This window comes from Muscardinus avellanarius (genome assembly GCF_963383645.1).
Source record: "Muscardinus avellanarius genome assembly, chromosome: 9".
Lineage (NCBI taxonomy): Eukaryota > Metazoa > Chordata > Mammalia > Rodentia > Gliridae > Muscardinus > Muscardinus avellanarius.
The window spans coordinates 114,574,709-114,594,977 of record NC_137795.1 but is presented as its reverse complement, the minus strand read 5'-3'; the positions used below and the strand labels follow the sequence as shown (position 1 = coordinate 114,594,977).

The 20,269-nt window shown below is 44.1% G+C and overlaps 1 protein-coding gene across 1 annotated transcript in view; it reads left to right on the top strand.

The window, feature by feature from the left end:
* NCAPG2 (non-SMC condensin II complex subunit G2) overlaps nucleotides 1-18,445 on the top strand; it is a gene marked incomplete at both ends in the record, with an annotated part of 76,896 nt that extends 58,451 nt beyond the window's left edge. Inside the window, 6 exons of the mRNA XM_080701983.1 lie at nucleotides 4,235-4,419; nucleotides 6,675-6,815; nucleotides 8,225-8,328; nucleotides 9,567-9,667; nucleotides 11,641-11,740; nucleotides 18,394-18,445. Of these exons, the coding sequence (XP_080558109.1) occupies nucleotides 4,235-4,419; nucleotides 6,675-6,815; nucleotides 8,225-8,328; nucleotides 9,567-9,667; nucleotides 11,641-11,740; nucleotides 18,394-18,445 (683 nt within the window). The remainder of the gene's footprint in view (nucleotides 1-4,234; nucleotides 4,420-6,674; nucleotides 6,816-8,224; nucleotides 8,329-9,566; nucleotides 9,668-11,640; nucleotides 11,741-18,393) is intronic.
* Between the last annotated feature and the right edge of the window lie 1,824 nt (nucleotides 18,446-20,269).

Below are 20,269 nucleotides of genomic sequence, written 5' to 3'. Positions count from 1 at the left end.
TAATGCCAGCTAGCATATACCAAAAGAGGGTTTATTGGTTGATGTACCTAAGACGTTCAGAGGTGTTTTGGTGTCAGACATGACTACTCAGTTTCTTCTGAGTGTCTTGGGTCTGTTTCTCCCTCTCCTCATCCTGGCTTCTGTGTTGGGTCGCACAGAATTGCCCTTACTGGCTCTGTTTGGCCTTGTGCTGCTCTGTGTTTGGGTGTGTGAGAGTTGTTAGGTAATGCTCCAGGACCAAGGAGGGGTAGCTCATGGCACCTGATCACATGGCATCAGGTGTGTCGCCTGCTGCATGCTTCATGAAAACACGCTGTCTGAGTCAGCAGGGTCCGGGTCTCGGTTGCCAGAAAATGATAGAAAGGAGTGCAGCAACGTGGCCCAAGCGGGCACTCTACTGGGGTAGTGCCAGGTCTTCTCCACCTTCTGCCCAGTCTCTGGTCAGGAAGAGGACTGCTAAGCTGTGACCCCACCGCCTCCTGACCTTGAATCCCTCACTCTTAACTGGGCCCTACCTCTGTGGTGTAGATTGTTTTTAGGTGATTTTCACGACACGTTCTAGTTACTGAGATCTCTGGAAGTATCAGTGTTTGGGATTTATACTTCATAAGATCAAAAGCTGGCCAGAAGAGACTGGCAATGACATCCTGCAGCAAGTTGGATTTGGTACATCAGTCGCTTAGTGGTAAATATACTTGTCATCTTGTACTGTGGTTAGCCGTCTTCCTGGCACACTTGAGAGGGGTCTTGACTCCTCCTGTGCTGCTGCTGGGGGTGGTACTTTGGTGCAACTGGACTTGGGACACTGGTCCATGTCCTCCAATTCATCTTTTTTTTGGGGGGGGGGGTTCTGGAGATTGAACCCAGGAGTATTTTATCTCTGAGTTACACCCAGCCCTATCTTTTATTCTTTTATTTATTTATTTATTTATTTTTATGGTATGGGGGTTCCTGGAAACTCTTCTACTTCGGGCTATACTCCCAGACCTATTTTTATACTTTTTTATTTGGAAACAGGATCTCTTAAGCAAGCGCGGCTGGCTTCGAACCTGCGCGATCCTCCTGTCTCCGCCTCCCAAGCATGAGGATTACAAGCATGCGTCACCATGCCAGGTGTTTATTCTTTATTTTGAAACAGTGTCTCACTGAGTTGTGGAGGGTCTCACTATGTAGCTGAGGCTGTCCTTGAACCTGTGATCCTCCTGTCTCAGCCTCCCAAGTACTGGGATTATAAGTATGCGCCACCAAGCCTGGAAAGTTGGTCTTTGATTACAAGCAAGACTATACAGCATTTGTTTAAGATTTCCAAGGTTAAAGACTAAATATTGAGTATAACCAATATTGTTTCATAGTCTAGTTTTTCCTTTGTTTAAACTTTTTATTATGAAAACTGAGTTTTCTGCATATGTTTAATGATTGAAACAAAAACATTTATTTTTTAAACATCATTTAGGAATTATTTTTCCCTAAGGACTGAGTCTACTTTGAGTATTTATAAAATTAACTTTTTGCTGGGTGTGGTGGTGCACACTTGTAATCCTAGCGCTTGGGAGGCTGAGACAGGAGGATCGCACAGATTCGAAGCCAGCCTCAGCTACTTAGTGAGGCTCTCAGCAACTTAGTGAGACCCTATTACCAATTAAAGTTTAAAATAGGTATGGGAGTGTAACCCAGAGGTAGAAAAGCCCCTGGGTTCTACCCCCAGTACTACTAAACAAACAAACAAACAAACAAATAAATAGTTAAATAAATAAATAATTCACTTTTCTAAGGAGCCCACTAGAATTTTAGATCTGCAACTGGCCAGCTTCTTTATATAATGACATCTGTTCCTCCAAAATAAGGTCCCCAACTACTGGCTTGATCTGTGACTGGTCCAGCTGGGGTACTGTGTGGCCATTCTCCTGTAGCTGTCACAAATGAGTCTTGGGTCCTAGTTGGCAGTTCAGCCAGATGGACCAGAATCCACTGTTTGTTGAACTTTTCGCCTGTCTTAAAAAAGTCCTAATAAAGAAGCAGTTTTAACTTCAGAAGTTATTTATGTGTGTATTAGTTACATTCAAGGATGGTTTTCTATGTGCTGAATGTGTACCAGAAGGGATTTGTCCAGAGTCCGGCTGGGTAGTCATTGTGTAGCCCAGATTTAAGAATCCAGGTTTCCAGATATGCGAGTGTTCACACTGTAGCACAGTATATGGATTTCAAAATCTGTGCATTTTGCAAAATCATGCACTAAAAATACCAGGGCTGGTAGAAAAAGACTTTCCTAGTAGAAAGTACCAGCACAATTTAAAAAGGTATGTTAAAGTCCTAAGAAATGTAGATTATAGTACATGAAGGATTTGTCTTGTGCTAAGCTCAAGGCAGTCTGGGGCTGCTGCATCCTGGAGACGAAGGCCACTAGCACACACTGTGGGGCCAGCTCAGAAAGCCCAGGCTTGCCAGGCTGGCTCTGAACGCTGCTCCTGCTGCACCCGCAGGCTGTTTGCTCATTTCAGGCACTTTGGCGGTCTAAAAGATTAACATGCTGGGAAAAGCTATAGGAGCCAAGACTTGTAGTTTCAAACTGATGACCCCCCTGCTTAGCAATGTCCTGTGAGCCCATCTGCCATTGAGAGACAGAGTCCACAGCACCGACACCTCCCCATGGGTGCCTTCCATGTGATGCCACTGTGCACCTGGCGTGGAGTCAGGCCACCGTGTGACCTAACCAGTATCTGTTACATATTTGGCAGAGGACAGAATGGAATAACTTTCAACTAAAATTTCTAGCTTTACAGAGTTTCATCAGTATTCAGAGACTCTGCCCCGCGGATGGCCGTAGAGGAGAGCCTGTTGGTTAGGTTTTATCTACAGTGCACAGGTTTAAAGAGCTCCGTGCCCCTCTTCACCTGCCCTGATGGGGGTTTCCTGGTGAGGAGCATGTGCGAGGAGAGTGTCTTTATGCTCTTTTGAATAACAAGAGCGATGTTCCTTGAAAGATGTTATTGTGGTTTTAGAGACTTAGAAAATGCTTATTGATTCTGGCAGAGCCGCAGGGTAAGCTAGAGTGCACAGAGATGGCAACTGAAACTGCCAGTCTGTCTTACGTCACAGCAGCAGGTGGGTGTGGGCTGAAGTTAGTGCCTCCATCTCTAACAGCTTCCCACATCTTGGAATCTGTTCATAGCGTGAGGAGCTCTCTCTGTCTCCAGGCCTGTTTCCTGTGAAAGCCCTCCTCATCACCTAATGAACATCTCTTCACGAGGAGCATGGTCTCTGTGCTTTATTGTACGGTGTGTTTTAGTTTAAGAAGGCATTTGTTAGCACCCTGTCTCATGCACATAGCTGAGTGCTAACCAGTGTCAGTGGCACAATGTCGATGCTTTCGGGAAGCTTGCCAGGGGACAGGGCACTGCTTTTGTAGCTAGTTACCAAGAAAATTAATTTGAAGGACAGATAAAAATTTTAAGATCTCAAAGGTGAATAGTATCATTAGGGTTATTTATGGAGATTTTACGTGTGTGTGTGTGTGTGTGTGTGTGTGTGTGTGTGTGTGTGTTACTAGGGATTGGAGCCAGAGGCATTCTACCTCTGAGCTATACCTCCAGCCCCAGCCCTCTTTTTATTTTTTTGATTTGACACAAGGTCTCAATAAGTTACTGCACACTGGCTTCCAACCTGTGATCCTTCTGTCTCAGCCTCCCTCCCAAGTACCAGGATTACAGGTGTGCATCACCACACCCGCTCTTACCAAATTAATCCAATACAGGAAAAGAGGTGAGCTGGAAGAAAAGGACAGTAGATAAGCTACAGCAAGTGATAGCAGTTTGATAGCCAGCCTGTGGGGCGATCATGTCATTTTGAGAGATCTCAGGGCCTCCTGCTCACACTTACACACTTGGTTGTTGACTGCAATCATATGTGAGTTTTTCAGCCGTCCAGGAGTGCCACTGCTGAGTTGCTATGTCCACACATGGGCAGAGGTCTCATTAGTGACGGTGTCATATGCATTATGACTGCTGCTGAGTGTCTTGGTTCTGACTTGACAGAGCAAAGATTTTATGTTTTCTCTCTGTTAGAATTTAACCTGGCCAACTTGGTTTTGGTGCTGGCTCATTACAGACAAGCTCTTAACTACCATTGTGTATGTAAATGTGAGGAGTTAGGCTGATTCGTGTGTTTGCTAACTGACCCCCTGTAAGCTGATTCACGTGTTTGCTAACTGACCCTCTCCTCTTCCCCTTTTTTCTAGTGAAGGAATTTTTTTACGTTTCATTACTTCTTACCATTCTAAAAGAAGTGACAGAAAGCTCCTTGATTCAGAAGAGAGATTCAGATGAAATCAGAACGCTCTTTGACACGGTCCAGAAAGTATTTCAGAAAATGTTGGAGTGTATTGCACGGAGTTTTAGGAGACAACCGGAAGAAGGCCTGCGGGTATTGCGGCGTTCTGGGCAGGGTCACTGGGTGAAGTGTTTCTAGGTGCTTCCAGCCTGGGCGGTGTAGGATTGCGGCTGTATGCCTGCACACCTGGCCATTGCTTGTGCCTCTGGAAGGGCATGGGCCATTGTTAGATCCTGCCCCTTCAGGTAGGCTGTCCTCTGTTTGCTGTGGCATACTCAGAAACAGCCTCTCTGTGGTGGGCTGGAGGCACGCAGCCTCGGGGCCAAGGTCTGGACCATCTTCAAACAGAACTAATTGCCATAACCTCTTTGTGTGTGTGTAGAGGTTGTCTCTAGAGACAGGAGAATTGCAGTTTGTGGCCAGCCTCAGCTACTTAGGCCCTTCACAACTCAGTGAGACCCTGTTTCAAAATAAAGAATAAAAAATAGGACTGGGGCTATCGCTCAGAGGTAGAATGCCCCTGGGTTCCATCCCCAATCACACACACACACACACACACACACACACACAAAGTTGCCTTCTGGATTGTCCAGACAGAATGGCTGTATTTTATTTTTTGTTCAAACCTATTTTACCTTTCATTTTTATTTATTTATTATTTTTTGTGGTACTAGGGATTGAACCCAAGGACATTCTACCTCTGAGCTACACCCCCAGTCCTTTTTGATAGTTTATTTTGAAACAGAGTCTCACTGTGTTGCAGTGGGCCTTGTATTGTTGAGGCTGGCTTCAAATCTATAATCCTCCTGTCTTAGCTCCCCAGTACTGGGATTACAAGTGTACACCTCCACACACAGCTTTTACTCTTTATTTTGAAACAGTCTTCTTTTGGATCAGGGTCTGGCTAAGTTACAGTACTGGCCTCGACCTGCCAACTTATGATTCTCTTATTTTAGTCTCCCAAATATTAGAATTACAGGAGTGTGCCACTACTGCTGGGTCAGACAAAATACACTTTTGAAGATGCTAATTTTTATTTGTAGAGCAGTCGAGACTTGCCCAGGAGAAATTTCCAGTGACTGATGTGATTTAAGATTATTGAGAAACCAATTCATATAAAAACCCATATGCCAGATTTGTTTTACTCCTTAAAATAATGAAATGTTAATTCCTAAACAGATTCATATTAGTATCAGGAAGGTATTTTTTTCTAGTATTTCTATTTTATCAGAGTAATACTATTTTTTTTAGTATTTTGATATTTTCTGGTAATTTTAATAAAGATTTTTTAAATGTTTAAATGAGTCTATTTTTGAAATATTAAAAACTTTGAGTTTTATTCTGTTCTTAACTAATGGATATAATGAAGGTTGTTGGACATATTTTTCCTAGTCAAGTTTTTATGTGAATTCATTTGCAGTGTTTATATTTTGGTGGGTTGTTTTAAGTGCCTTTGATCAGTTTATATAAATAATTTATGCCAAAACTTTTAACTTTTCCATCAACCCTTCTTTTTGTGTGTAGGTCTGGGGATGAAACCTAGGGCATTCGACCTCTGAGCTACACCCCCAGTCCAATTTTTTATTCTTGATTTTGAAACAGGGTCTCACTAAGTTGCAGAGGGCCTCACCAAGTAGCTGAGGCTGTTAGTGAACCGCCATCCTCTGGTCTCAGCCTCCCGAATGCTGGGATCACAAGCGTGCGCCACCGCGCCCGGCCCATCAAATCTTTGAGTTGAGTAGTGTCATTCAGAACACATTGGCTTAGAGTTGATGTCTTATTTCAATGCCATCAATATACCTTCCTTCACTTTCCCTCTCCTCCCCTTCCTTTCTTCATTCCTCCCTTTCCTCTTTCCCTTCTTATTATTGATACTTTGATTTTTGTTTGCCCTTGGTGGAGGAATGTCAATATGGTGATTCCTAATGGGCTTTGGTCATGTTTGTCCTCTTTTAGCCATGGTGCCTAAGAGTCAGCCACAAAGAGGAAGTTAGTGGGTACCGATAAGCTTGATAAGTCCCCGAATCATAGGTACGGCAGCGGGAATGCCCATTTTAAAGTCATTTTTTGTCAGGTGTGGTGGCGAACGCTTGTAACCCCAGTACTTGGGAGGCTTAGAAAGGAGAATTGCAGGTTTGTGACCAGCCTCAGCCTCAGTTGAGGCCCTCTACAACTTAATGAGACCCTGTTTCAAAATAAAGAATAAAAAATAGGGCTGGAGGGTGTAGCTTGGAGGTTGAATACCCAGGGTTCAGTCCCAACATCACACACACACACTCACAAGATGTTAGTCACTTCGTTTACACCATGATTTTCGGCTCTCCCGAATGACCTGTGTTTTCTTGTAGCTCCTTTATTCTGTGCAGAGCCCTCTTCATGAATTTATAACCAGCGTGCAGCACTGGCACAAGGACACCCCCGTCCACCAGGGTATGCTTTCGACTCTGATTGCTGCGCCCGTGGTTGAGATCAGCCACCGACTGAGAAAGGTGAGTGTATGCATCGTAGAGCTGTGTGTCTCTCTTGATTGCCCGGGAAGTTTCTGCTCCCAGCACGTTTGCGGTTTTCAGACATAACCTTTAGTGAGTAGCATGCTGTCCTAGCAGCTGTACGTGATCACTTAGTAGTTAGGGAGTCTAGAATCATGTGCCTAGTGTGGGAGATATGCTGAGGGGGTCTGTGTTAGAAATTTATTTATAATACTTACTTTAAGATGTAAAGCATTTTAATGATAAATGGTGCTCTTTCATATATATTGCTGATTGACTTTAAATCCAGCAGAGGAATATGGAGAGGCTTATTAGCAGTGCTGCCTTGCAGCAGGGCGTGATGGTGCACACTTGTAATCCCAGCACTTGGGAGGCTGAGACAGGAGAATCACAGATTCATGGCCAGCTCTGGCTATTTAGTGAGGCCCTCAGCAACTAAGTGAGACCCTGTTTCAAAATAAAGGATACAAAATAGGGCTGGGGATATAGCTTCAAGGTAGAATGCGCCTGGGTTCAATCTCTGGGACTGCCAAAAAAAAAGGTGATATCTTATGCTTGATTTCACCAGGGTAGCCAAAAATGAGTCAAAAGGCAGTGGAGGAGAGATACAGTGTGAGATGGGCTTATTCCTACCTAGTGACAGTAGGTAGAAAAAGGCCTAGGCCTCCACGGGGGTGGGAGTTCCAGGTCACTTTCCCAGAAGCTTTCTTAGAAGAAAACCATCACCAGTCACAGCTGGTAGTGAACAGTGTGGTCCACGTGGGCCTCTAAGGACCTGGACCAGTCACCTGACTGGGCAGCAGGGCTCGCTTTGTTCTGCGTGGGCAGAAGCCTGGGGTGTTGCTTCACACCCTGCCAGGCACTGCACAGCCTGCCAGAGCGCGGCCCAGGCCAGGTCAGCATGTGGAGACTGAAGTTCAACCTAGAGAGTTAGGTGGCAAGATGATGTCACAGAAAGAGCACCTGATGAAGGACCTACTCAGTGATGAGGTCTGTCTTCTCTGTTTCTCTCACTGAGTAAGACTCCACTATGCAGAATAACAGTTTATAACTATAGTAGAGCTGGGTGTGGTGACACACGCTTGTAATCCTAGTACTTGGGAGGCTGAGACACGAGGTTCGAGGACAGCCTCAGCAAGTAGTGAGACTCATCAGCCTAGTGAGACCTTGTTTCAAAATAAAAATAAAATAGGGCTGGGGGTATAGCTCAGAAGTAGAATGCCCCTGGGTTCAATCCCCAGTAGCAAACAATAAAAAGCAATTATAGTAGACATTTTCACAGTTAATAAAAGTCATTGTTTTGAGTTTTTGGAAAGTTTTCTCCAGTGTAGAAGAAAGCCCAGAACAATGTAAAACAAGTAATTAGCCCAAACTCAGTTTATACTTACTGATTTGAAATTTTTTCTTAGGTTTCTGATATAGAAGAGTTAACTCCACCAGAGTGTCTTTCTGACCTTCCACCATTTTCAAGGTGTTTAATGGGAATAATAATCAAGTCTTCAAATGTGGTCAGGTAATCGTCTGCTCTTTTTCAAACTTATCCTACTGTAAGTGCTCTCAGTACTTTTTACTCTATTTTCTTTTACTCTCAATTTTCAAAGTCACATCTTTTCTTTCTGTGAGAAAAATGTTCCATAGAATTGTTTTTCATTTCAGTGTTTGAAAATATTTACATTAAACTTCATACAAAAAAATGAACTATAGCCGGGCGTGGTGGCGCACGCTTGTAATCCCCGCACTTGGGAGGCAGAGACAGGAGGATCGCGCAGGTTCGAAGCCAGCCGTGCGCGCTGTCTTAGGAGACCCTGTTTCCAAATAAAAATGTAAAAATAGGTCTGGGAGTGTAGCCTGGAGGTAGAAGGGCTTCCAGGAACCCCAGTACCACCAAAAAAATAAAAAAAAAAATGAACTATAAAGTATATTCGCCTAAATAATCTCTAGTTATGGTCACCATAACTGAAATTCAGGTAGTAGGGGAGAAAATGTAACTGTTTAGTAAACTACTTCTTGCAATGTAGTTTTACATTTTCTTAGATTAAACATCAGTGTAGATTTTGTTCAACACATAGCTGTGCCTCATTTCCCTCTGACCACATGTCATCTGGTTTGAGTTCATAAAACTAGGGTGTGTTGTAGCTCACTGCATTGTATAGCGGATATTGAATACCTGTGGAACTTTATAGCAGGTGTATTCTGGGAAAATTCAAAAGCACCATCTCTGGTAACTATGAATGATCTATGAATGGTCTCCTCCCCCCCCCCCCCAAGTACTGGGGGTGGAACCCAGGGGCATTCCACCTCCAAGCTATACCCCTAGCCCTGTTTTTATTCTTTATTTTGAAACAGGGTCTCACTAAGTTGGGGAGGGGCTTACTAAGTAGCTGAGACTGGTTGTGAACCTGTGATCCTCCTGTTTCATCCTTCCAAGTAGTGGGATTCTAAGTATGCACCACCACACCCGGCTATGAGTTATCTTTTAACGACATAGTACACCTTTTTTGTGTGCATTGGGAATATACAGAGTAGTTTCTTTTTCTTAAACTTGACACAGTATTCCCGTTCTCTTTCTAGAAAAGTCATCTGGTTTTAATGTTCACCTGCATGACTTAGCATGCTCAAAAGCATAGAGTTTAGTCTGTTTCCCCAGTTACCTGAGAATGGCGATGTGACTGTTGATGGCCCCTGCCAATGCTGTGTTTCTAGGAGTATGAGGCATATGCTGGATGGTCACTTCAGATGTCAATTTTACAGGTCATTTCTGGAGGAGCTAAAGGTGTGTGTGACTTCTGGTGATATTGAAGACATTGTGTGTCTGACAGCAGTTCTGCATATTATTTTGGTTATTAACAAAGGTTAGTATCTACATTTTTTTCCCTTCATCTGGACTGTTGCTGGGACACCTCAACCTGCTGTTAAGGGTACTGGAGAACTCTGTTCCTGTGCTGACCTTTCCCGCCAGGCAGGCTTCACACTACCTTTCCTCTGCTTCCTGGCGCTCTCTGAACAGTGTCACCCACCTGGGCTTCCTCTTCTTAGCCAGGCCAAGCCTGCCTTTGCATGAGCTTGTTTACTTTTCTGCAGTGAAGTTCCTATCCACTTTTCACTGTTGGGTACACTTAAACATTCCTGTCTATGCCTCAGAATTGAATTTCTGTTGATTTACTGGCTGGGCATGGTGGCACGGGCCTGTGGTTCCAGGTGCTTGAGAGGCTGGTGTCGTAGGATCACTCACAACCAGAAGCTTAAGACCAGCCTGTGCAACATAGCAAGACCTGGTCTAAAAGAAAAATGAATTTATTTTTGTTAGCGATGGGTATTTTGATGTTACACTTCTTTTGAATATCCCAATCACTTGAAATAGTACTGGAAAAATAATGGATAATGCCTCTAAGATATCTACCTTAGTGTAAAATCCAGTGATGCCCTTGCAGGTTGACTGTTTTTAAGTTTCTCTGGTGTTGGCTCAGCTTTACTGGTGTTGAAATTATTTTCAAGTTTAATATGTTGAAGCCGGGCGTGGTGGCGCACGCTTGTAATCCCAGCATTCGGGAGGCTTGAGACCTGGAGAATCGCGGTTTGCGGACAGCCTCAGCTACTTAGTGAGGTCCTCTGCAACTCAGTGAGACCAGTTTCAAAATAAAGAATAAGAAATAGGGTTGGGGGTGTGGCTCAGAGGTAGAATGCCCCTGGGTTCCATCCCCAGACCCGAAAAAAAAAAAAAAATTAATATGTTGAGCTGGGCACTGTGGTACATACCTATAATCCTAGTACTTGGGAGGCTGAAATAGGAACATCACAGGTTTGAAGCCATCTTGTGATACTTAGCGAGACCCTATTTCAAAATAAAAAATAAAATAGGGCTGAAGTGAGATGTAGCTCAGAGGTAGAACATAGAATGCCCCTGAGTTCAATCCCCAGTATCCATCCATCCATCCATATCTATCTATCTATCTATCTCTCTCTCTCTCTCTCTCTCTCTCTCTCTCTCTCTCTCTCTCTCTCTCACACACACACACACACACAAAAAAAAATTAATATGCTGTAGGTAGAGATTGTTTCTATTGAGTGTATTCTCCCCATGAGCCTGAATATGTGATATATCTGTAGATTATAATACAGGTGGGAGTACCCTTATTCCCAAGTACATGGGACCAGAAGTCTTTCAGAATTTGGAGTGTTTTATACTTTGGTATATTTGCATAGACTATTCTGGTTGAGAATCCCTGATCTGAAAATTCAAATTTTAAAATGATTCAGAATCTGAAACTTTCAAGATATTATATAAGTTGTCAAAAGGTTAGTTGTTCTAGATTTTTGGGCATTTTTTCTGGTTTAGGGAAACCCATTCTGTAATACTTTTTAACTTGTTGAACCCAGATTGGGCATAGAAAAGACTTCTCCAAGGGCCTCCTCCACAGGTTAAATGCACAGACCGGTAGAGGTTCCCAGACAAGGAGTGCCTACGAGCTCCTCTGAGGGACTCCCTTGAGTTGGTTGTGGTTCATGGAATTCTGGGTATTCCTCAGGACAGATGTGAGGTTTGAGCTCGAGTGATACGTGCTCGTGACACTTCCACCACAGGTGAACGGCTCTGAGATAGGCTGTCTGTCATTTCTGTTTGACGTGTGGCTGGATCTCTCCATGGAAGGGCTTGGATGAGGTCCCTGTGCACTCCACTCACAGCTGCTGTGGCAGCCTTGCTGTGGAGGTCCCACTCCTCAGCAGGCTAACTGCAAGGGAAGGGTGGAGGTCGACTGCATGCACTAATAGAGTATTCTGTCTATGTGTGGTAATGTTGAGACTGCTTCTCTCCAATACACCCTAGGTAAACACCAAAGTTCAGAAGTGAAGGAGGCTGCAGCCACCGTTCACAGGAAGCTGAAGACCTTCATGGAGATCACTTTGGAGGAGGACAGCATTGAAAGGTAAGGTGTGAGATGAGCTGGCGTGGCTGCCTGAAGGCTGGGTGTGTCTAGGGTTGGCTGCACTTTACTTTCTGCTATTTATATTCAGGTGGTTAGATCCTGGGGGTGTAAGGATAGAATCATTTGCTTAATTTATTTACTGACATCTGCAAAGTTCTGCTCTGGGAAAGGAAGGGTGTTCACATGCTTTTCCAACAGACACTGTCTTTGCAGCGTGCTGTACCTTGAAACCGTAGGCTTCCTGAGCACAAACACCTGCTTGCCTTGAGTACTGTGAATGAACTTGGTCATGGGTGTCTAATTCTTTTTCTGCATTTCTACATTTCATGCATTTTGGTAATGTTTTATAGAGGAACTTTGTATCTATGTTCATAAGAGATATTGGTCTGTGGTGTTTTTTTTTGTTGTTGTTTGTTGTTTTTTGTTGTTGTTGTTCTATTTTGCAGTTCTGGGGATGGAACCGAAGGGCATTGTACCTCCGAGCTACATCCCCGGCCCTATTTTTTTTTTCTTTAGTCTTTTTATTTATTTTTGCAGTACTGGGTATGGAACCCAGGGGCATTCTACCTCTGAGCTACACCCCCAGCCCTATTTTTTTATTCTTTATTTTGAAACAGAGTCTCAGTAGGTTGCAGAGGGCCTCACTAAGTAGCTGAGGCTGTCTGCAAACCACAATCCTCCGGTCTCAGCCTCCTGAATGCTGGGATTACAAGCGTACGCCACCACACCCGGCTTTGTAGTTTTCTTTTTTATAACATGTTTGTTTTTTATATTGGGGTAATGGGCTCATATAATGCATTAAGGAATATTCTCTGTGCTTCTATCCTCTGTTAGAAATTGTAGAGAATAGGTATAATTTCCTCAAACATTTGGTAGAATTCACCTATAGATCCGTCTCTGCTTGGTGGTTTCTGATTAATATCCTTACTAATTATTGATTCAGTTTCTTTTCAGATTGTTCTTTCCAGACCTGTTCAGATTGTATGTTTTAGGGAATTGGTTTATTCTGTCATCAAGGTAATGAAGTTGGTGCGCATAGAGTTATTCATAATCATTCTTTCTGTGTTTGTAGGATCGGTAGTGATGTCGTCTCTCATTAATTTCTTTTTTTTTTCCAGAACTAGGGATGGAACCCAGGAGCATTCTATCCCTGAGCCACACCCCCAGCCCTACTTTTTATTCTTTATTTTGAAACAGGGTCTCACTAAGTTGTAGAGGGTCTACTAGGTTGCTGAGGCTGGCCAGGAAATTGCGATCCTCCTATCTCAGCCTCCCAAGTACTGGGATTACAAGCATGTCCACCACACCCAGCTAGCTCTTTCATTTCTAAACTTATATCTTGTCTTTTTTAAAAACCAGGCTAACAGATCTGTTGACTTTCTGTTCTTACCTACATTGATTTGTGCTCACTTATTATTATTCCTTTTTTCTACAGATTTTAGCTTTAATTTGCTCTCATTTCCCTGCTTTCCAAGGTGGAACTTGGTGAACCATTGTGGATTTTCTTCTCTGATACATGCATTGAAGTTGCAAACATCCCATTAGGCATTGCCTTTCTTGGTCCCACAAATCCTTACTAACTTGTCCTGTCATTATCATTTAATTTGAAATATTTTTAAATTTCTCTTGGAATTTGTGTTGTGTGTAGCCTCTGTCACATAGTAGTGTGCTGTTTAATCTCCACATAGTTTGGAAAGCTTCCAGCTGTATTTCTGATACTGATTTTAAATTTACTGTAGTCATTGCAGGTGCTGAATAAGTTCTATTTTAATATGTTGAAGTGTGTTCTGTGTATCCTAATGGTTCAGTCTTGGTGAATGTTGCATGGGAGGCTGAGAGGAGTTGTACCTGCTATGGTCAGGTGAAGAGCTCTAACTCTCTATCTCCAGGTGGTGATGTAGAGGAGTTGTGTCTGCTGTGGTCAGGTGAAGACCCTTACTGTCCATCTCCAGGTGGTGATGTAGAGGAGTTGAGTCTGCTGTGGTGGGGTGAAGAGCTCTCACTGTCCATGTCCAGGTGGTGATGTAGAGGAGTTTTGTCTGCTGTGGTCAGGTGAAGACCCTTACTGTCCATCTCCAGGTGGTGATATAGAGGAGTTGTGTCTGCTGTGTTCGGGTGAAGGGCTCTAACTGTTCATGTCCAGGTGGTGATGTAGAGGAGTTTTGTCTGCTGTGGTCAGGTGAAGACTCTTACTGTCCATCTCCAGGTGGTGATATAGAGGAGTTGTGTCTGCTGTGGTCGGGTGAAGGGCTCTAACTGTCCATCTTCAGGTGGTGGTGTGTTGTGTTCCAGTGTGTCTTCAGGCTGTCTGTTGTTGCATCTGTCCATTTCTGAGAGGAGTGCTGAACCCTCACTGTGACTCATCAGTTTCTCCTTGGCCTTCTGGCTCACTCTTCTCGCAGCACCCCACAGTTTGTGTCTCTGTCCTTTACTCTTCATCTGGTGTTGTGTTTTCACAGTAAGATGTGCAGACAGCATAAAGTGGGGTCTAGTTTATTGATCTTTCTGTTTTGTCACTGGCACATTTAAGGTACTCATGCTCAGAGTGGTTATAGTTGGATTAGTATTACCATAATTACTACAGTTTTCTTTTTCCTTTTTTTTTTTTGTCTGCTTGTTTTCTGGGTTTTTTTGTTTGTTTGTTTGTTTTTTGGTGTGTGTGTAGTTCTAGAAAGTGAAGTCAGTGGAGGTTCTACCTGTGCACTACACCCCAGCCCTTTTTTTATTTTGAAGCAGTGTTTGGCTAAGCTTCAGAGTACTGGCCGAGGACCTGTGATCTTCCTGTCTTAGCCCTGTAAGTGCTAGGCTTGTCATCCTTTGTCACTGGCCCAGCTGCCTTATGGTTTTAATTGAGCATCTTGTTTTATTTATTTTTTATTTTACAGTACTGAGGATTGAACTCAGGGGCATTCTGCCTCTAGGCTACACCCCCGGCCCTTTTTTTTTTTTTAAATTCTTTTACTCTTATTTTTGAACAGTGTTTAATGAAGTTGCGGAGGGCCTCAGTAAGTAGTCGAGGCTGGCCATTGAACCTCCTTGTCTCAGCCTCTCAAGTACTGGGATTACAAGTGTGAGCCACCACGCCTGGCTTAATTGAGCATTTTACATAACTCCATTTCCCTTTCTTTTCTACCATATCGATTACTACATGTCCCTTTTACCTTAACTTCTCTAATGTTGCCTTAGTGTTTTCAGTATACATTATTTACAACTAGTCCAAGCCCGTGTTAAACAACAGCACCACCTGCAGGCGGTGAGCCTCTCTGACCCGCCTCCTGGCTCTGTCGCTACTGTCCCTCAGTTTTTGTGTACTTGTGCAGACACACACACACAGTACAGACATGAGCATGCATAACTGAATGCATTTTTGATGTTATTTCAGAAAAACTTATGTATTAGGTCAGTTAAGAATAAGCGCCAAGGACAGTGGCCTGTGCTTAGTGGAAACCCTGTTTCAAACTTAAAAATAAAAAAGGCCTTTTGCTATGCTGGCATGGCTCAGTGGTAGAATGCCCCTGGTTCAGTCCCCAGTAGCACCAAAGAAAAAAAGAATAAGAAAAATAATTTTGACTCCTTTTGGTATTCTTTCTTTCCATTGTCTAGGTGCAGGTTTCTGACCTATATAATTTTCCAGGTTCCTTTCATTTTAGTTTACAAAGTCATTATTTCTCCATTTTTTAAGGTAATTTTGGAAGGCACAGAAACATAGGTTGGTAGGGTTTTTTTCTCAGCATTTTGGCATTTCCCTGTACTTATTGCCTGAGCCAATCCAGCTGCTGGTCCCGAGCTACCTTCTCCTGAGGAGGATGGGTGTTTCCAGACTGGCAGGTGACTTCTCATGGCAGCAGTGGGTGGCCACAGGGTGTGTGGGGCAGGGTGGTGCTTACAGACTCAGGTGCACATTTGGCCGATAGCATGGTCATGAGGGTCTTCTTGGGTCTTAGTGATTGGTGCTTCCTGGGCTGTTCTCACTGCTCCCTGGCGCAGGGACACTCCTGATGTGCTGTTCAGGGCCTGTCTAGAGGGTGGCTTTGCTCATTATCAAGGGCATAGTGATGAAAGAAAAAAGATTCTGACTTACGGCCTCAGGGCTTGGCTTCTCATTCTTTCTGCTATTCAAGTATCTGAGGAGATTTGTACCTTTGCTACTCAGTAGATAGGGTGTCCCCTGTCTTCAGGATCTGTTTCCCTTATCTGTGCTTTTCTACCTTTTGTTGTACTTGCTGCAGTGCTGGAATTGAACCTGTGGGCATTCTACCTCTGACCTACTCCCCATACCTTCATACAGGCTATCCTTAAGTCGGGGGGGGGGGTTCACTAAGTTGCTGGGGCTGGCTGCAAATCTACAATTTTTTCTGTTTCAGCCTACCAGCTACTAAGATTACAGGCATGTGCCACCACACGTGGCTCAATTTTCTGCACTTTGAATATGATAGCTCAGGTGTGGTTTTTTTCACATTCAAGCCCATTGTTCTTTGAGCTTTCCTGGGTCTGTGATATATGTCTGATATTTATTTGGGGGAATTCTTAGTAATTATTGTTTCAAATTTTCCTTCAATGCTTCCTCTTCTTTTGAAATTTTTATTGTGTATATGTTCTGCCTTTTGTGTGTGTGTGTGTGGTACTAGGGATGGAACCCAGCGGCATTCTACCTCCAAGCGACACCCCCAGCCCTATTTTTATTTTTTATTTTGAAACAGGGTCTCACTGAGTAGCAAAGGGCCTCCCTAAGTAACTGAGGCTGCCTGCGAACCTCAGTCCTCGTCTCAGCCTCCTGAATGCTGGGATTACAAGCGTGCGCCACCACGCCCAGCGTATGTTTTGCATTTTGTACCTATCGTATAGTTTTTGGATATTTTGTTCTGCTTTTCCTATTTATTTATTTCAACCCAGGGCATTCTGCCTGAGTCATGCCCCTTACTCTTTTTATTTTGAAGCCAGGTCTCATTAAGTTGCTGGAAGCTAGCCTAAACCTATGATTCTCTTGTCAGTCTACCAAGTACTGGGATCCCCCATGCCCTGCTTGCGGGATTGATTTAAACCTACACACAAACGGCATAGTGCACATGCCTGTGATCTCAGCAGGAGGATCACAGGTTCCAGGACAGCCTCAGCAAGTAGTGAGACTCTTGGCAACCTAGTGAGACTCTGTTTCAGAAACAAAAAATAAAACGGTTAGGGTAGAGGTTGACAGTAGAATATCCCTGTGTTTAGTCCCCAGTACCACAAAGCACACACATCTAAATGACTCTAGACAAAATTTTATTTTATTTTTGTAATTAATTAATTTATTATTATTATTAATTATTATCATTATTTTGGTGGTACTGGGGTCCCTGGAAACCCTTCTACCTCCAGGCTACACTCCCAGACCCATTTTTATATTTTTATTTGGGAACAGGGTCTCTTAAGCCAGCAAGGCTGGCTACAAACCTGTGAGATCCTCCTGTCTCCGCCTCCCAACCGCGGGGATTACAAGCATGCGTCACCACGCCCAGCTAGACAAAATTTTAAATTCCAGAAATAAAGAGAAAATCTTCAGATTTTTCTGAATTTGTTCTGGCCATCACAAGGACCTCTGAATGCATACTGGTGTAGTACTGCTGGTGGTGGTGCTGGTGTGATGTGTTGGTGGTACCTAAGTGCAAGTACACAGGGCTGTAGAATACACTAAAATTCCACACACCAGTAGCTAAGACAGTAACCTTGTGTTAACCACTGTTGGCAAGTTTTGGACTTATTGGTTTGAATATTTTAGGGTGAATTTCACCTGTTTCTCCAGATCTGTTAATGTGACAGCTAGAACATTTAAAATGGCAGTTGTGCTTCACCTGCTTAGACAGGAGGTGAACTTGCAGAGGGCAAGGTTAGACAGACATCCTCATCTCACTGGCAGCACTGGGCACAAGAAGATAAGATCGTCTGCAGACTTGGAGTGTTAAATCTAGCTGGGATATTTTGGGGGGTGAAAGACAAATATTTGTGTCAAGGAGGAATTTGGAGATTACCCTTGAGGAAGGTGCTAACAGACTCTAACCCAGCTGCCTGCATTGGAACTGTCAAGGAGTTGTTAGATGACTAGGAGAAGGGGCTGATGACGAGCCATGCTCCTTGCAAATGCAAGTATTAAAATCTACAAGACAGTGACACACCACCTGGTGTGCAGTAGTAAGTCTTGAAGACAGAATGAGTCACGACACTCTGGGAGGAAAAGTCCTGTGTGTTCTCAGTCATCCTGGCCTGGGTAGTGGAGGAGGAGGATCTTAAGCTCTCAGGTCGCACAGGCAGGGCCTGTCATGGTGGCAGAACATGGCCATGGCAGGCATTCCCATGTATCTTTTTCTTTCGTGCTAGAGAGAGGCTTAGGACTGGATGCTGGGGAGGAAGAGTCGTGTGTCATGCTTTCAGTGTGCAGGGGTCTGATTCTCCCTACAGCTTAGAGCAGTGTTCACCAGCGCGCTCGATGGCCCGGTGCCAGGCTGAGGGATGCCCCGGGGAAGGGGTTTCAACCCACTTTACACAAGCAGTGCACTTACTGGTTACTTTGGCTTTGTTTTTACGTTGTCTGGTTACACACGATTTCTAGATTTTACTCTTAAAAATGTACACTTGGATAATTTGGCTATTTTTCTGACTGAGTCTTTGTGTTTCAGATTTCTCTATGAATCATCAATGAAGACTGTGGGAGAACTTCTGAATTCGTGAGCAAGTCACCACCGGTGGATGTGCAGCAGTTGGGAAAAGGACCCAGAAAATTAAATGCTTGCATATTCCCCATGTTTGAGATGTCGATAATAGGGAAGGGGCCGGACTTGGGGGTGAGCAGAGAACTTAAAAGCTCTTAAAGGTTTGCCCAGTGCCTGCATAAATATTTACTACAAAAGGCCCCAGCGTCAGTGGTGCCCGAGTCCATGGTGCGAAGAAAGAAAATTTTCCAGCCCACCTGATTGTTTTAAAAGTGAATTTTGTACATATAATATTCCTTGCAGACAATGAGTAATAAAGCGGTGGCAGCATGTTGTGTGCTTTTTTGAAAAACATTAGTGAAGCCAGGCGTGGTGGCCACACTTGTCACCCCAGCATTCGGGAGGCTGAGACAGGAGAATTGCGGTTCTCTGCCAGCCTCAGCTACTTAGGGAGACCCTCTGCAACTCAGTGAGAACCTGTTTCAAAATAAAGAAGAAGAAGCCAGTAGTGATGGCGCACGCTTGTAATCCCAGCATTTGGGAGGCTGAGACCGGAGGATCGCGGTTCGTGGACAGCCTCAGCTACTTAGGCCCTTTGCAACTCAGTGAGACCCAGTTTCAAAATAAAGAATAAAAAATAGGGCAGGGGATATAGCTCGGAGGTCAAATGCCCCTGGGTTCCATCCCCAGACCTGCAAAAAAAAAAAAAAAAATAAAAATAAAGAGTAAGAAATAGGGCTGGGGTGTAGTTCAGAGGTAGAATGCCCTCTGGGTTCCATCCTCAGTAACACACACACACACACACACACACACACACACACACACACACACACACACAGTAGGGCTGGGGGTATAGCTCAGAGGTACAATGCTCCTAAGTTCCATCCCCAGTACCAAAAAAAGAAAAGGAAAGGAAAGACTAGGTCTATGCTTGGGTTTTCAGAAAGACTCAGATGGCGTCTCTCAACCTGGGTGACAGTCCACATCCCCAGTCAGTCCTCTGCTTCATTCCTGTGGTTAGGAATAAGCAGTCTTGCTGCTTTTGTAAAATGAATCTGGGATACACTGATAGAAAGCTTGGGGTCCTCGGAGAGTAGAACCTAGTAAATCCCTATGGGAATTGTATGGAGCGGCACTGCTTTGCTTTCAGTGGTGGGATGGGAGGAAAGTAGTCAGTACCTCCTCTCCCCTCCTGGAAGCTTGAGGATCTGACAGTCGTGGGGCAGTGCAGATGCCTGGACGACTTGCCACCACACCGTCAGCAAGTGTTTGTTGGAGGGCCCATGTTTGGGTCAGATGCTAGCGCCATCTCTAGACATGGAGTGTGGCAGCTGAAGTCCATTGCCAGGCCTATGATGGCATGCAAAGAAGCTGTGAAGTAACCTTGGGGGTAAAATTGGAATTGGTTTTCCCTGAAAATATGGTTCGCTCCATCCATTCATCCATCCATCCGGTCCGTCTTTGCAGTACTGGGGCATCTTACCACTAAGCTACACCACAGCTCTTTTTATTTTTTAAGACAGGGTCTCTAAGTCGTCTAGGCTGGCCTCCAATTTGTGATCCTCTTGGCTCAGCCTACCTCCGGGCTATACTCCCAGACCTATTTTGTATTTTATTTGAAAACAGGGTCTCACTAAGTTGCTGAGAACCTCACTAAGCTGAGGCTGGCTTCAAACCTGTGCAATGTTTCTGTCTCAGCCTCCCAAGTGCTGGGATTACAAGCATGCGCCACCACACCTGGCTATTCTTTATTTTGAAAAAGGGTCTCACTGAGTTGCAAAGGGCCTCACTAAATAGCTGAAGCTGTCTGCAAACTGTGATCCTCCTGTCTCAGTCTCCCAAG